This window comes from Gymnoscopelus microlampas, assembly GCF_963454915.1.
Source record: "Gymnoscopelus microlampas genome assembly, chromosome: 18".
In the NCBI taxonomy this organism is placed as follows: domain Eukaryota; kingdom Metazoa; phylum Chordata; class Actinopteri; order Myctophiformes; family Myctophidae; genus Gymnoscopelus; species Gymnoscopelus microlampas.
In genome coordinates, this window is record NC_139955.1 from 50,013,145 (window position 1) to 50,031,136 (window position 17,992).

The 17,992-nt window shown below is 37.7% G+C and overlaps 2 protein-coding genes across 11 annotated transcripts in view; both read left to right on the plus strand.

The window, feature by feature from the left end:
* Window positions 1-9,210, plus strand: part of prpf19 (pre-mRNA processing factor 19) — a 32,542-nt gene extending 23,332 nt beyond the window's left edge. For 2 of the 6 annotated variants that reach the window (XM_084041939.1, XM_084041940.1), the window contains 2 exons: window positions 1,873-1,978; window positions 7,092-9,210. In XM_084041939.1, the coding sequence (XP_083898065.1) occupies window positions 1,873-1,978; window positions 7,092-7,189 (204 nt within the window). In that variant the 3' untranslated portion in view covers window positions 7,190-9,210. The remainder of the gene's footprint in view (window positions 1-1,872; window positions 1,979-7,091) is intronic. The other 4 variants (XR_014599570.1, XR_014599571.1, XR_014599572.1 and 1 more) reach the window with 4 other exon arrangements.
* Window positions 9,211-12,940: 3,730 nt separating this feature from the next.
* tcirg1b (T cell immune regulator 1, ATPase H+ transporting V0 subunit a3b) overlaps window positions 12,941-17,992 on the plus strand; it is a 40,091-nt gene continuing 35,039 nt past the window's right edge. For 4 of the 5 annotated variants that reach the window (XR_014599567.1, XR_014599568.1, XR_014599569.1 and 1 more), the window contains exons 1-3: window positions 12,941-13,075; window positions 14,996-15,120; window positions 17,410-17,488. Coding sequence is in view for 2 of the 5 variants with exons in the window: in XM_084041937.1 (XP_083898063.1) it covers window positions 15,004-15,120; window positions 17,410-17,488 (196 nt within the window). In the remaining 3 variants the exon portion in view is untranslated. Of the gene's footprint in view, window positions 13,076-14,492; window positions 14,539-14,995; window positions 15,121-17,409; window positions 17,489-17,992 lie in introns of all 5 variants that reach the window. The other variant, XM_084041938.1, reaches the window with a different exon arrangement.

The following is a 17,992-nucleotide window of genomic DNA, read 5'->3' on the forward strand; positions in this document are numbered from 1 at the left end:
ATTCTCTATGAAGTGAACCATACTGAGTTAGATTCTCTATGAAGTGAACCATACTGTGTTAGATTCTCTATGAAGTGAACCATACTGAGTTAGATTATCTATGAAGTGAACCATACTGTGTTAGATTCTCTATGAAGTGAACCGTACTGAGTTAGATTCTCTATGAAGTGAACCGTACTGAGTTAGATTCTCTATGAAGTGAACCGTACTGAGTTAGATTCTCTATGAAGTGAACCATACTGAGTTAGATTCTCTTTGAAGTGAACCATACTGAGTTAGATTCTCTATGAAGTGAACCATACTGAGTTAGATTCTCTCTGAAGTGAACCATACTGAGTTAGATTCTCTATGAAGTGAACCATACTGAGTTAGATTCTCTCTGAAGTGAACCATACTGAGTTAGATTCTCTATGAAGTGAACCATACTGAGTTAGATTCTCTATGAAGTGAACCATACTGAGTTAGATTCTCTATGAAGTGAACCATACTGAGTTAGATTCTCTTTGAAGTGAACCATACTGAGTTAGGTTCTCTTTGAAGTGAACCATACTGAGTTAGGTTCTCTATGAAGTGAACCATACTGAGTTAGATTCTCTTCTTGTCCTCGGTGCGGTTCACTTGAACATAATGTTCATAATGTGAACACAAAGCTCTTCTAGTGGGAGCAGAGAGGAGTTTGTCTTTTTCCTTTTCTCCATAATCACTGAATAATTGCCCTTACCATGGTATTAATGTGTTTTGTTGTCTTGTGGGTCTGTGATGGGTAAGTGTGTCTCAGCTCACTGAGGAAACACACATCTATACCTGATCTATCCTGATGAAGCCTGACTGGAGCTCATGAGCAATGATGTTTCATAGGTTATCATACAGGCAGTGCAGAGGCAAAGAGGTTCTATGTTAGTGGACATCCTCCATAAAGAGGTTCTATGTTAGTGGACAGCCTCCATAAAGAGGTTCTATGTTAGTGGACATCCTCCATAAAGAGGTTCTATGTTAGTGGACATCCTCCATAAAGAGGTTCTATGTTAGTGGACATCCTCCATAAAGAGGTTCTATGTTAGTGGACATCCTCCATAAAGAGGTTCTATGTTAGTGGACAGCCTCCATAAAGAGGTTCTATGTTAGTGGACATCCTCCATAAAGAGGTTCTATGTTAGTGGACATCCTCCATAAAGAGGTTCTATGTTAGTGGACATCCTCCATAAAGAGGTTCTATGTTAGTGGACAGCCTCCATAAAGAGGTTCTATGTTAGTGGACAGCCTCCATAAAGAGGTTCTATGTTAGTGGACATCCTCCATAAAGAGGTTCTATGTTAGTGGACATCCTCCATAAAGAGGTTCTATGTTAGTGGACATCCTCCATAAAGAGGTTCTATGTTAGTGGACATCCTCCATAAAGAGGTTCTATGTTAGTGGACATCCTCCATAAAGAGGTTCTATGTTAGTGGACAGCCTCCATAAAGAGGTTCTATGTTAGTGGACATCCTCCATAAAGAGGTTCTATGTTAGTGGACAGCCTCCATAAAGACACATTATTTAAGTTTGTGGTGTTTGAGCAGAGTTTGAGACTGGGTTTAATATATAATATTAATATTTAATATGTAATGTTTTATTGTGTTGTAGGTGAAGTCTCTGGTCTTTGATCAGAGTGTTTAATATATTCATATATTCATATATTTAATATGTAATGTTTTATTGTGTTGTAGGTGAAGTCTCTGGTCTTTGATCAGAGTGTTTAATATATTCATATATTCATATATTTAATATGTAATGTTTTATTGTGTTGTAGGTGAAGTCTCTGGTCTTTGATCAGAGTGTTTAATATATTCATATATTCATATATTTAATATGTAATGTTTTATTGTGTTGTAGGTGAAGTCTCTGGTCTTTGATCAGAGTGGAACCTACCTGGCTGTAGGAGGGTCTGACATCAGGGTCTACATCTGTAAGCAGTGGTCTGAAGTCCTCAACTTCTCTGGTGAGAAAAAGCCCTCAGTGTTCACGTGATAAAGTCTGTTTCCTCCTTTAAGTCCTCTTAAAGTCTGTTTCCTCCTTTAAGTCCTCTTAAAGTCTGTTTCCTCCTTTAAGTCCTCTTAAAGTCTGTTTCCTCCTTTAAGTCCTCTTAAAGTCTGTTTCCTCCTTTAAGTCCTCTTAACACATTGCCTGCCAGAGTTTTTTCAGATTTTTAGCTGTTGCCTGCCAGGGTTTTGCCATGTTTTTGGTACCTGTTCGCGTAGCCACAGATTTTTTTCCTCCAGTATGATTGATCCCCAGATGGTTTCTAATCACAGATGAGATTCAGGTGTGGTTTCACAAATGTCAACGAGGTCATTTTGACCTCGTTGACATGTTTGGTTGATGTTTCAATATAGCTCAAAAGCAGTAGTTTTAAACCAAAAAACAAAGTGAATTGTTTGTCCGTTTGAATTTTAACATTGAAGTGAATGGAGCAGCAAATCTTCGAACATTTTTAGCTCCTAATCTGTTCATAATTCGACAAGGGTTGAAATTATAAAAAAATGCAAAAAAAAAAAAAAAATTTTTTTTTTGAAAAAAAATTTTTTTTTTTCCCTTTTTTCCAAAGACGTATATATACGTCATTGGCAGGCAACAGCTGATTTCTAAATGACGTATATATACGTCTTAGGCAGGCAATGTGTTAAAGTCTGTTTCCTCCTTTAAGTCCTCTTAAAGTCTGTTTCCTCCTTTCAGTCCTCTTAAAGTCTGTTTCCTCCTTTAAGTCCTCTTAAAGTCTGTTTCCTCCTTTAAGTCCTCTTAAAGTCTGTTTCCTCCTTTTCCTCCTTTAAGTCCTCTTAAAGTCTGTTTCCTCCTTTAAGTCCTCTTAAAGTCTGTTTCCTCCTTTAAGTCCACTTAAAGTCTGTTTCCTCCTTTAAGTCCTCTTAAAGTCTGTTTCCTCCTTTAAGTCCTCTTAAAGTCTGTTTCCTCCTTTAAGTCCTCTTAAAGTCTGTTTCCTCCTTTAAGTCCTCTTAAAGTCTGTTTCCTCCTTTAAGTCCACTTAAAGTCTGTTTCCTCCTTTAAGTCCTCTTAAAGTCTGTTTCCTCCATCAAGTCCTCTTAAAGTCTGTTTCCTCCTTTAAGTCCACTTAAAGTCTGTTTCCTCCATCAAGTCCTCTTAAAGTCTGTTTCCTCCTTTAAGTCCTCTTAAAGTCTGTTTCCTCCATCAAGTCCTCTTAAAGTCTGTTTCCTCCTTTAAGTCCACTTAAAGTCTGTTTCCTCCTTTAAGTCCACTTAAAGTCTGTTTCCTCCTTTAAGTCCTCTTAAAGTCTGTTTCCTCCTTTAAGTCCTCTTAAAGTCTGTTTCCTCCTTTAAGTCCTCTTAAAGTCTGTTTCCTCCATCAAGTCCTCTTAAAGTCTGTTTCCTCCTTTAAGTCCTCTTAAAGTCTGTTTCCTCCTTTAAGTCCTCTTAAAGTCTGTTTCCTCCTTTAAGTCCACTTAAAGTCTGTTTCCTCCATCAAGTCCTCTTAAAGTCTGTTTCCTCCTTTAAGTCCACTTAAAGTCTGTTTCCTCCATCAAGTCCTCTTAAAGTCTGTTTCCTCCTTTAAGTCCTCTTAAAGTCTGTTTCCTCCTTTAAGTCCTCTTAAAGTCTGTTTCCTCCTTTAAGTCCTCTTAAAGTCTGTTTCCTCCTTTAAGTCCTCTTAAAGTCTGTTTCCTCCTTTAAGTCCTCTTAAAGTCTGTTTCCTCCTTTAAGTCCTCTTAAAGTCTGTTTCCTCCTTTAAGTCCTCTTAAAGTCTGTTTCCTCCTTTAAGTCCTCTTAAAGTCTGTTTCCTCCTTTAAGTCCTCTTAAAGTCTGTTTCCTCCTTTAAGTCCTCTTAAAGTCTGTTTCCTCCTTTAAGTCCTCTTAAAGTCTGTTTCCTCCTTCAAGTCCTCTTAAAGTCTGTTTCCTCCTTTAAGTCCACTTAAAGTCTGTTTCCTCCTTTAAGTCCTCTTAAAGTCTGTTTCCTCCATCAAGTCCTCTTAAAGTCTGTTTCCTCCTTTAAGTCCTCTTAAAGTCTGTTTCCTCCTTTAAGTCCTCTTAAAGTCTGTTTCCTCCTTTAAGTCCTCTTAAAGTCTGTTTCCTCCTTTAAGTCCTCTTAAAGTCTGTTTCCTCCATCAAGTCCTCTTAAAGTCTGTTTCCTCCTTTAAGTCCTCTTAAAGTCTGTTTCCTCCTTAAGTCCTCTTAAAGTCTGTTTCCTCCTTTAAGTCCTCTTAAAGTCTGTTTCCTCCATCAAGTCCTCTTAAAGTCGGTTTCCTCCTTTAAGTCCTCTTAAAGTCTGTTTCCTCCTTTAAGTCCTCTTAAAGTCTGTTTCCTCCAAGTCCTCTTAAAGTCTGTTTCCTCCTTTAAGTCCTCTTAAAGTCGGTTTCCTCCATCAAGTCCTCTTAAAGTCTGTTTCCTCCTTTAAGTCCTCTTAAAGTCTGTTTCCTCCTTTAAGTCCTCTTAAAGTCTGTTTCCTCCATCAAGTCCTCTTAAAGTCTGTTTCCTCCTTTAAGTCCTCTTAAAGTCTGTTTCCTCCATCAAGTCCTCTTAAAGTCTGTTTCCTCCTTTAAGTCCTCTTAAAGTCTGTTTCCTCCATCAAGTCCACTTAAAGTCTGTTTCCTCCTTTAAGTCCTCTTAAAGTCTGTTTCCTCCATCAAGTCCTCTTAAAGTCTGTTTCCTCCTTTAAGTCCTCTTAAAGTCTGTTTCCTCCTTTAAGTCCTCTTAAAGTCTGTTTCCTCCTTTAAGTCCTCTTAAAGTCGGTTTCCTCCTTTAAGTCCTCTTAAAGTCGGTTTCCTCCATCAAGTCCTCTTAAAGTCTGTTTCCTCCTTTAAGTCCTCTTAAAGTCTGTTTCCTCCAAGTCCTCTTAAAGTCTGTTTCCTCCTTTAAGTCCTCTTAAAGTCGGTTTCCTCCATCAAGTCCTCTTAAAGTCTGTTTCCTCCTTTAAGTCCTCTTAAAGTCTGTTTCCTCCTTTAAGTCCTCTTAAAGTCTGTTTCCTCCTTTAAGTCCTCTTAAAGTCGGTTTCCTCCTTTAAGTCCTCTTAAAGTCTGTTTCCTCCTTTAAGTCCTCTTAAAGTCGGTTTCCTCCATCAAGTCCTCTTAAAGTCTGTTTCCTCCTTTAAGTCCTCTTAAAGTCTGTTTCCTCCTTTAAGTCCTCTTAAAGTCTGTTTCCTCCATCAAGTCCTCTTAAAGTCTGTTTCCTCCTTTAAGTCCTCTTAAAGTCTGTTTCCTCCTTTAAGTCCTCTTAAAGTCTGTTTCCTCCATCAAGTCCACTTAAAGTCTGTTTCCTCCTTTAAGTCCTCTTAAAGTCTGTTTCCTCCTTTAAGTCCTCTTAAAGTCTGTTTCCTCCTTTAAGTCCTCTTAAAGTCTGTTTCCTCCTTTAAGTCCTCTTAAAGTCTGTTTCCTCCTTTAAGTCCTCTTAAAGTCTGTTTCCTCCTTTAAGTCCTCTTAAAGTCTGTTTCCATTCGTGTTTTTACCTATAACTGCACCGATCTGTGTAAAACGTTGTATGCACACTCCCTAGAGGTCAAGGAAAAACCTTTATCCTGCATTTTTCACATTTACCTTTTATAGCGCCACCAGGAGGCCGACTTATGTAAAACATATTTCTTTATATTACTCCTTCTGATTTTATCCAAATTTCACGCAACTCTGTACACATAATCTCTATAGTCATGTGATCATGACGGATCTGTTTAATTTTTCATATTCCATCCTGATTGGCTAAGATTCACATCTAAAGTTTGCAGTAGTGGCCCGTTTAGAACAAAATGCTGCAAATCGTGAATGCAGCGCCCGATTACTGTCAAACTTTGCACGCACTTTCACACTATGTTGAGAAACAAATGCTACCATTTAACATTGGCCTGTTATAGCGCCACCAGCAGGTCTAATTTAGCACAAAAAAAAATGGAACAAAATTCAAATCCTCAAATCATGAATGCAGTGTCCGATTGCCTTGCAAGACCTAAGAACCCTTTTCACATTGGCCTATTATAGCGCCACCAGGAGGCCTCAATAACCTATCTGACCTGGTGGAGGAGCACTTTTTCTAGTTTGTGTAATTTTCACCAGCAGTTAGTTTCCTGTCTCACATTATTTGTGAGGAGAACAACTGAGACTTAAATCAGCAATTGCTAGATTACTCACTTAATCTAAAAACAGTGAAAATAGCTGCTCTACAAGCTCACAATATATCACATCATGGTGCGTTGTGAGCTTGCAGATCTGATGTTTTTAACTACCTACTTGAAAATGTGTGAAAGATTTAATTCACCTAAATTGACCTCTGAACTGCTCAGGTTCAAAGTGCTGAGAGATGAGGTCATTGTTTTATAAAGTCATTCATTCAAGGCTTTATCTTTATTCAGTGAGAAATGTACTTTCATATCTGTGTTTATGTGATGAACATATGTATTGTCTTTGTGTTTGCTAAGTACACAGGGGTGTGTGTGTGTGTTTGATGAAAGTAAATAGTGTTTGTGTATCTGTAGAACACATTGTGTGTGTGTGTGTGTGTGTGTGTGTGTGTGTGTGTGTGTGTGTGTGTGTGTGTGTGTGTGTGTGTGTGTGTGTGTGTGTGTACACGTACATGAGTACACATCCGTGTTTGATATAAAAGTAAATAATGTTTATGTTACACAGGTAACATGCAAAATTTGACCTGCTGGTGGCGCTACAACAGGCCAATGTTAAAAGGGTGGCATTTGTTCCTCAACATAGTGTTAATGTGCGTGGAACGTTTCACCGCAATCGGACGCTGCGTTCATGATTTGCAGCATTTTGTTCAAAACAAGCCACTACTGCACACTTTAGATGTGAATCTTAGCCAATCAGGATGGAATATGAAAAATCGAACGCATCCGTCTGGATCACATGACTATAGAGATCATGTGTACCGATTTGCATGAAATTTGGATAAAATGGGAAGGAGTAATATAAAAAGATGTGTTTTACATAAGTCAGCCTCTTGGTGGCGCTATAAAAGGCAGATGTGAAAAATGCAGGGCAAAGGTTTTTCCTTGACCTCTAGGGAGTGTGCATACAAAGTAAATGTGTGTGTGTTTGATATTAAAGTGTGTGTGTGTGTGTGTGTGTGTGTGTGTGTGTGTGTATTTCTTAGAACACACAGGTGTGGTGACGGGCGTGGCGTTTGGGGAAAACGCTCAGTTCCTGGCCTCTGCAGGGATGGACCGCAGCCTCAAGTTCTACAGCTTGTAGATCTACAAGTCCTCAAAGTTCTACCGCTTGTAGATTTACAAGACCTCAAAGTTCTACCGCTTGTAGATCTACAAGACCTTACTGAGCTCCTCCACAGCGTGTGGTCTTGTAGATCAGATGAATATCAGATCTACTCGGTTGTGGAGTTCAGAGTTCAGACATGAGAGACGATGGTTTGGTCTTTAACCCTTTAAGACCGGGAACACATCTGTGTGTCATCTTTACATTTCTTTGGCTAATGAAAAATAGCAGATCTACAAGCTCATGGTGCGTGCCGTGCTATGAGCTTGTAGATCTGCATTTTTTATGAAAGATCTTGTGCTTGCTTCTAGGGTTCTACAAAATGTCTTCTAAATCCTAAGTTTGTTGTTGCTATAATATTAATATTAATAATATCAGAGGTTCTCAAACCTTTTCATGTGAAGGACCACCAAAATGATGTATTTGGCCGTGGACCCCCATCTCAAAACATGTTGTTCCAGGGACCCCCAGAAGTTGCTTAAAATGTACGCTTTAAAAAATATATATTCAAAGATTTGCACACATTTTCACGATTTTTCCAAAAATAGCAGATCTACAAGCTCGTAGCGTGGCACTCGGTGCCACGCTACGAGCTTGTAGATCTGCTATTTTTGAATAGCCAAAGAAATCTAAAATGACACAGATGTGCTCCTGGTCTTTAAGGGTTAAAGCAGTTCATTAGAAACACATTTAGAAATAGAACAAATTATTTTTCAAAAGAAGAAAATAAAGCAGAGGAAAAAGAGTCCTTGAGCTTTGACTGTATAGTTTCTTAGTCCTAATGTCTGGGGGGTCCAGGTGGGGGAGGGGGGGTGGAATCATACAAATAGTGGCTGTTGATTGGGGGTTGTCTTGGGTTTTTAATCTAAATATCATTTCTTTGCTGTCAGGTGGAAAACTTTAACGTCCAAAACTACTTAAAAAAAAGCTATCATTGTCAAATGTCCAACTCTATGTCAAGATCTGGTTAATACTGGTTAATACTGGTTAATACTGGTTAATACTGGTTAATACTGGTCATTGGTTAAAGATTTATAGAATCCAGAGACGTGACCTCTTTCAGTTTCACTTCAAATTGTTTAGTTTTTTGGGGAATTAGAGTTGAGCTTTAATGTATGAATAAATAAAACATACAAATATTAATGTATGAATAACTAAATAAAACATACAAAGTATAGAGATGGTAGGTTTCTGCCTGACAGCAACAACAACAATAATAATATGTTATTACATCACTGTAACTCTTTGCTGTGACATGATCCAAGTTGATCCTTTTCATCCTAATCTCTGTGTAACGTTATGTACCGTAGGACCTTCTCTGTGTAACGTTATGTACCGTAGGACCTTCTCTGTGTAACGTTATGTACCGTAGGACCTTCTCTGTGTAACGTTATGTACCGTAGGACCTTCTCTGTGTAACGTTATGTACCGTAGGTCCTTCTCTGTGTAACGTTATGTACCGTAGGACCTTCTCTGTGTAACGTTATGTACCGTAGGACCTTCTCTGTGTAACGTTATGTACCGTAGGACCTTCTCTGTGTAACGTTATGTACCGTAGGACCTTCTCTGTGTAACGTTATGTACCGTAGGACCTTCTCTGTGTAACGTTATGTACCGTAGGACCTTCTCTGTGTAACGTTATGTACCGTAGGACCTTCTCTGTAGGTCCTTCTCTGTGTAACGTTATGGAAACAAGACATTCGCTTTGTTTATCATTTATTGTGAAACGATAATGGAATAAAATGAATGGACCATTCTTAGTAATATCTGTAGTGAATAAATATGAGCTGGTTTCACTGTACAGTATGTATGGTTAACACTGTACTCTACTACTCTCATCCCCCTCAACATGTGAAATCATGGCCTTTTGATCCCTTTGAACTTTTTCATTTACTGTTTGTGTCTTTTTATTGTATATTTCTCTTATTTCTTTCTTTGTCCTTTTGAGTTTTGCTTCCCTGTTCTTTTGAAACAATAAAACCATAACGTTTTGTAAAGCCGTTGGACTCCCAGCCTGCTCAACATGTAATAACTTATATTGTCCACAGTCAGTGGTGTAAAGTAACTAAGTACATTTACTCAAGTACTCTACTTAACACGTACATGTAAAAACGTATATGATATCATATTGTCCTCAGTACTGTCTGTATCATCATCACGGTGTTGTGTCGACTTTGATCCCATTAACAGTCCAGTGTGCTGCTGTTCTAATGCACTGCTTCTCAAGGTGGGGTGTGGGGACCCCCAGGGGTCCTTGGGGGCGTTCCAGGAGGTCCCCAGATAAATGAGGTAACACGGCATTAAAATTAGTTTAACCTTTTGACACCTATGTTATACTTGGGCCATTTTCAAAAAGAAATGATATCTCTTCTGTAAACATTTTCAAATACGTTGTCTGACTGTCCACAGCTAAATACATATCATATACATTACATACAGCTAAATACATATCATTTATAACCTGATTATCAGCTAAATACATATCATATACATTACATACAGCTAAATACATATCATTGATAACCTGATTGTCTAGTGGGTACCTGTACCTGTACTGTGGTGCTCTCTCTTATTCATGTTATATTTTATTTTCATTACATTCATAAATGGGGGAACATGACATTTAAAGGGTTAGTTCAGATTTTTTGAGTATTTTCTGTAGGAAATACTTACCATTAATGTAGTGGTTGCAAAGGTATTAATTGATTGCCAGAGTCCCGTGGTCAGAGTTATGGTCCGTTTCTGATAAATATGAAGTAGTTCCGGTAGATTAGTAGACTTGGTGGGGGCCGCTCATTAAAAATAAAAAAATAACATCATTTGTATTGTTGACCTATATCTACCATATAGAGAAAGTTTCGTTCAATTTCGACCCCTCTGTCACATGGTACTAATGTTTGTGTCCAGAATCACTGCGCCGCGGCAGCCTACTCACGCACAAAATATATGACACAAAAAATAGTACCATGTGACAGAGGGGTCGAAATTGAACGAAACCTGCTCTATATGGTAGAAATAGGTCAACAATACAAATGACGCTAGTTTTTTATTTATTTTTATTTTTAATGAGCGGCCCCCACCAAATCTACTAATCTACCGGAACTACATTCATATTTATCAGAAACGGACCATAACTCTGACCACGGGACTCGGGCAATCAATTAATACCTTTGCAACCACTACATTAATGGTAAGTATTTCCTACAGAAAATACTCAAAAAATCTGAACTAACCCTTTAAGGCCTAATATTTCCACAATTACTACAAAACCTGTCATTTTGGGGGGAAACTAAAAGTAGAGTAAATGTTGTGATAATGATAAATGAGGATGCACCATCATGTTCACATCATGTACATCTATTTATTGTTTGGGTTTTCTTTTTACGTTTTAAGGAAACTATAACAACACAGTTATGTCCAGTGGTATAAATGTACTAAATACATTTACTCAAGTACTGTACTTAAGTACAATTTTGAAGTAGGCCTACTTTTACTTCTACTCCACAACATCTCAGAAGCAAATATTGCGGACTTTTACTTGTAACAGAGTATTTATTTTATGATACTTAACTCAAGTAAAACATTTGAGTACTGTTTCCACCACTGTGTGAGTCAGACTGGATTCACTGGAATGTTATATTAAAACATTATGGGATCTATTCACTCTGCATGTTGCACATCCGGTCTGAGCCCGGAGCAAAAACGGAAATGGCACGTGCATTAATGTGTGAGTGAAAATGACCGGATACAGTAGGGCGGAATCTAGACCGGATGTGAGTACTGAGCAGCCAATAGGAACCACGGGAAGCCCGGTGGTCACACGAGGTTAATGACGACGCTGGTCACGTGACACGTTGAAGTCACGTGACGTGACCTCCGGGAAAAAACAAGGTAAATAGAAAAGAAGGTACAGTCTATGACAGCCAGCTGGACCGGCTTGTGAACAAACACTATTTCTGAACGATTGTTTGTGTCCTTTGTCAGAGATAAATGTATTTTAGTTTGTATTTTTTTAGCACTCTGTATAATTGTATTGAGGCATTTAAACATCTAAAAATCTGTCAGAAAATCTGGCAAAGACCAAAAAACAAACTACCAACATTTACAAGCAACTTTACAGAAAAATAAGCCCAAAGTCGCTTATAATAAGTGGACATGGCAACACAGGTTTCTGTCTCTGCAATATCTTGTACTTTGTGCTCTTTAGAAGCTCAATAAACGTATATAGCGTACACGTTGAAAAGCAACACAATGTATGATAATTATGTCTTCTTTTATTTTCCAGAAGCAATTACTTTACAAAGGTCTCAGTCATTCATAAATATATGCTGTTCACAGGCATGCAATGCTCATTTGGTATGTTCTTGCACTCTATTATCAATGACGTGACGCGCACGTCGCTTAACACATACACTGCAAGTCACACAATGGACAGTTGATATTGTCCATTGTGAATTTAAAGTAGTTTTAAATCTATGCGTGTGCTCCTGGTCAATTAGGTTCCAGCACAGCGTGCAAGGCCGTCCAGTGAGCATTGTACCCCTGTATTCATGAGCTGATCCACTGGGCTGTCATTAATTGTCATTAACTGTCATTAACTGTCATTAACTGTCATTAACTGTCATTAACTGTCATTAACTCTCATTAACTCTCATTAACTGGCATTAACTGTCATTAACTGTCATTAACTCTCAGTAACTCTCATTAACTCTCAGTAACTCTCAGTAACTCTCATTAACTCTCATTAACTGTCATTAACTCTCATTAACTCTCATTAACTCTCAGTAACTCTCATTAACTCTCATTAACTCTCATTAACTCTCATTAACTGTCATTAACTCTCATTAACTGTCATTAACTGTCATTAACTCTCATTAACTCTCATTAACTGTCATTAACTCTCATTAACTGTCATTAACTCTCATTAACTCTCATTAACTCTCATTAACTGTCATTAACTGTCATTAACTCTCAGTAACTCTCAGTAACTCTCATTAACTGTCATTAACTCTCAGTAACTCTCATTAACTGTCATTAACTGTCATTAACTCTCATTAACTCTCATTAACTCTCATTAACTGTCATTAACCGTCATTAACTCTCATTAACTCTCATTAACTGTCATTAACTCTAATTAACTCTCATTAACTGTCATTAACTATCATTAACTCTCATTAACTCAATGCATTTCACTGTCACCATGCAGTCTGGCTCCATGGTCATGATTGATACTATAGACCCCTTAACAGACGACGTCACACTGATAAGAACCAACCCATTCTATCAGGTCTCGCCAGGACGTGCCACACTAGCCAACACACAAGAGGGGGTTGGGGTGTGCTGAAACTAGCGCACCCCGAAACAACAGGTTGGAAATTGATTGCGTGAAACAATCACCTGCGCATCCAGTCTCAATTTTAGTAAACAATTAATTGGTCTATGATTATTATGAATACTAGTGTAAATTAATTGTATGTACATATGCATATATATATATATATATATATATATATATATATATATATATATATTTACCAATTCTGTATTTTGTATGCTTGTCCAAAGAAACTGAAAATAAAACTGAACTGAACTGAAATGGTGACGAATCTGCCGGCTGGAAATGCACGATAGAGAAAATGACGTAGATGACTGTACCTTCTTTCTATGTACCGTGGAACAAACGGGAAGTGCAGCAGGTCACATGACAGCGTGATGTACCTCACACACACACACACACACACACACACACACACACACGTTCTAAACAGTGAACAGTTGTATTATACAGTGAATATTGTATTAGATCTACAAACCGTCTGTCTGTCTGTCCGCCGGGGATCGAACCGGACAGACTGAACCGAACAGGTAAGAGAGTTAAACTACAGATCTAATGATGAAACTACAGATCTAATGATTAAACTACAGATCTAATGATTAAACAGCTTTTATTTAATACATGTTGTGTTTAATGTTTACTTTATTAAAGATACACTGTAGCCTAATACTGTCTATATGACTATAGCTGTGTGTGTGTGTGTGTGTGTGTGTGTGTGTGTGTGTGTGTGTGTGTGTGTGTGTGTGTGTGTGTGTGTGTGTGTGTGTGTGCGCGCGCGCGCACGCAACCTTTGTTCTCAAACAAAAGAACTGTGTTTTAAACAATAATGTTTTACAACATGTTATAATATGTTCATGTGTTTAAACACTATAAGTTAGTTTATAAATCAGCTGATTATCTTCTCTCTAAACTAAAATATAGACTTATAGACTATCTGATACAATACAGCCTTACAATTACTGAATAGTTTATTATTCATAATGTAATGAATAATAGTTTATTATTCATAATGTAATGAATAATAGTTTATTATTCATAATGTAATGAATAATAGTTTATTATTCATAATGTAATGAATAATAGTTTATTATTCATAATGTAATGAATAATAGTTTATTATTCATAATGTAATGAATAATAGTTTATTATTCATAATGTAAACAGTCAGACATTAAGGAGAACTCTAAAGGAAAACACAGAAAAGTTCTGCTGAGTTGATTCTATTGTTCTAAATGTATGTGTGGTGTAACTTATCACATACATTTACTCTATGAATTCCATATATAAAGCCATACATCACATGAAGTGTGTGTGTGTGTGTGTGTGTGTGTGTGTGTGTGTGTGTGTGTGTGTGTGTGTGTGTGTGTGTGTGTGTGTGTGTGTGTGTGTGTGTGTGTGTGTGAATACATAAGTCATTTTATGGTTCTTATCAGCTAGAAGTGAATATAGTGACGTTGTTTAAATGGTTTAATGACACATTAAACCATCAGTGTTATATTAAACAGTCAACATCTATTATTATTATTATTATTATTATTATTATTATTATTATTTAATGAAACTAAACAGTGGGTGAAATTATTTCTCATCATTAGTTTATGTTTTTGGGGGAAACTTAAAGATGTTTTTGGGGCTTTTATGCCTTTATTGATAGAGACAGACAGACAGACAGACAGACAGACAGACAGACAGGAGATTAGATCTGCTATTTAATGAGCACGACACACCGACGTCTTAACTAAGTATAACTGAGCCTTTAGATCAGATGTCAGTCAGGGACGTGTCGACACAAGAATGGAAGTTCCACTGATTGTTCATTATGAGTCAGAGCAGCTGGATGTGACACACACCATGTATAATAATATATATATATATATATGTAAATATATGTAAATATATGGAGGGGAAATTCACAACTTCTCCTTTTCTCATCCATGTGACTGACAGACAGCTGGACGTCTTCCTCCTTTAGGAACTGAAAATACATGATCAGGTGGGTTACCAAATTCAGCCAATCAGGAGAGAGAGAGAGAGAGAGAGAGAGAGAGTTCTAGTTCCATTTTTTTCTGTTAATTTCTTTGTCTCATTACTTCCAATTCCACTTGTTTAATCTGCATCCTGTGTGAGTTCTCTCTCCTGATTGGATACAATTGGTATCCTGACCTGACAATGCATGTTCTGTTTATTAAAGAGCTGGAGAGAACAAACACTCCAGTCTATAGTAATGATTACTATCCCAATATAAAGCTATTTATCACTTACACTACCTTTAATAATACTATTTAGATAGCATGGTGTACACACACACACACACACACACACACACACACACACACACACACACACACACACACACACACACACACACACACACACACACACACACACACACACACAGGGGAGCGTGTACATATAATGCAGTGTCTGGTCATGTCTCTGTTGTCCACTAGGTGGCGCTATGGGCTCCATGTTCCGCAGTGAGGAGGTGTGTCTGGTGCAGCTCTTCCTCCAGTCTGGCTCCGCCTACAACTGTGTCAGTGAGCTGGGAGAACTGGGCCTGGTGGAGTTCAGAGACGTGAGTATAACTGTGTTAGACTGGGCCTTACTGTGAGAACTGTGTTAAACTGGGCCTTACTGGGCCTTTACTGGGCCATACTGGGAGAACTGAGCCTGGTGGAGTTCAGAGACGTGAGTATAACTGTGTTAGACTGGGCCTTACTGGGCCTTTACTGAGCCTTACTGTGAGAACTGTGTTAAACTGGGCCTTACTGGGAGAACTGTGTTAAACTGGGCCTTACTGTGAGAACTGTGTTAAACTGGGCCTTACTGGGAGAACTGTGTTAAACTGGGCCTTACTGGGAGAACTGTGTTAAACTGGGCCTTACTGTGAGAACTGTGTTAAACTGGGCCTTACTGGGAGAACTGTGTTAAACTGGGCCTTACTGGGAGAACTGTGTTAAACTGGGCCTTACTGGGCCTTAACAGGAGAACTGTGTTAAACTGGGCCTTACTGGGCCTTAACAGGAGGACTGTGTTAAACTGGGCCTTACTGGGAGAACTGGGCCTGGTGGAGTTCAGAGGTGTGAGTCATGTGACTCTTTTGGAAATCCTAGTTCCTCATCAGTGCTTCTTATGATTGTGTGTGTGTGTGTGTGTGTGTGTGTGTGTGTGTGTGTGTGTGTGTGTGAGAATCAGTACAGAGGACAACTATAGTCCACATATATTCATATATATAGTTTAGTCATTGTGTGTCTGTGTGTGTGTGTGTGTGTGTGTGTGTGTGTGTGTGTGTGTGTGTGTGTGTGTGTGTGTGTGTGTGTGAGTACAATATATAGTGTTTAGCTCTGAGGACGTGACACTGATGAAGGCTGGATAGACATAATGTTGTCATTATGAGGCATATGGAACAATATGGAGAACACACAGGGTTAAGTTAGTTCTTACACATAAAGAGTCTCCTTTGTGTCTCCTACCGGAACCGCTGCTGGTCATCACATTATTGTCTTATAGGAATGAGACTAAAACTAAAAGAAATCATGAATTCATCTCCATGGGGCGACTAATCCATAGAAAAAAAGTCAACATTTGGCCAAAAAATGCATACTGTAGGGCAGGGTTCCCCAATTACTTTTCCCCAAGGGCCAAATGATGTCTCGGGTACCAAGCCGAGGGCCAGGGGCATTTTTTTTGTTTTTTATTCGTTTTTCTCTCTAATCGAGCTAATTTGACATTGTGTTATTTTAGGCCTGGGATTCTTAAATCCTGTGTTGAGGGTCACAAAAGGAAAAAATGCACTCTGGAAACAAAATAAGTCTGCTTGAAAAGTAATACAGATTAACAGCAGCCAGTTGTACATACTGAAAATCAAAATAAGTCCAGAATCAACAATTGACTTACAGATGTGTTTGTTAGTCTGCTTGAACAGTAATACAGATATTATTTTTCAATCAAAAAAAAAGAAAAAAATATATATATATTTTTTTACAAGAGTCGTTGCGGGCCGCACAGTTGCCTCCCGCGGGCCACAAATGGCCCGCGGGCCGCCTATTGGGGAACCCTGCTGTAGGGTTTTAAATGGTTAATGATAGAGGTTCATTATTGTACACATCGTCATGACACTAAGTCATTTTTTGAGGAAAATGATATGTTTGCCTCAGTCAGCTCCTCATGACACTGTTACCTCTCTGGTAAAATGGCCTTATTGAATCTCCTAATGAAAAGGATCATGCTGTTCACTCCTCTTTTAGTATAACAGCCTAAATATTACTCACTAGTGTGACTTAGGACCAAATAGACCTGTTTTTGTTTCTTTAATTACTGATTTAGGCCATTTTTGTATTTCTTTTTTGGCCTAAGTCAGATTTAATCCTATTTTAACCTATTTAAATCTCTTATGTTACATAACTGACAGACAGTGTTATTTCTATTTAAATATTCATAATTTGTTATAAACATTTTGGGTGAAATGATGAATAAATATCATATCGTTTAGTTTTGGAGCAGTTTTTATTTTTCCTGAAAAAAAAATGACATAGGGTCAAAGGTCATAGGTCATTAGTTTAGCAAGGCCACGCCATGAACGTTTATATTGTTACCGCTATATGATGTTCTTTCTTGTGATTGGTTGAATCAGTTGTTCTTTCTTGTGATTGGTTGAATCAGTTGTTCTTTCTTGTGATTGGTTGAATCAGTTGTTCTTTCTTGTGATTGGTTGAATCAGTTGTTCTTTCTTGTGATTGGTTGAATCAGTTGTTCTTTCTTGGGATTGGTTGAATCAGTTGTTCTTTCTTGTGATTGGTTGAATAGTTGTTCTTTCTTGTGATTGGTTGAATCAGCTGTTCTTTCTTGTGATTGGTTGATCTAGTTGAATCCAAACGTCAACGCCTTCCAGAGGAAGTTTGTGGGGGAGGTGAGACGATGTGAGGAGCTGGAGAAAACTCTCAGTGAGTACTTTTACTCTAATACTTATGAATATTTCTACTTTAATACTTCTTTAGGAATAGAGTAGAAGAATAGACTTTATTTGCCATTTGCACGAGGTCATAGGTCATAGGTCATAGGACATTTAGGAGCTCAGCTCACAGGGTTAGCATTTAAAAAAGACAGAAAATAAAGACAAAGAACCTACAATCCTTTATATATCCTTTATCTACTATATATATCCTATGTACAATCCTTTATATATCCTTTATCTACTATATATATCCTATGTACAATCCTTTATATATCCTTATATACTATATATATCCTTATCTACTATATATATCCTATATATATCCTTATCTACTATATATATCCTATATACAATCCTGTATATGTCCTTATCTACTATATATATCCTTATCTACTATATATATCCTTATCTACTATATATATCCTATATACAATCCTTTATATATCCTTATCTACTATATATATCCTTATCTACTATATATATCCTTATCTAC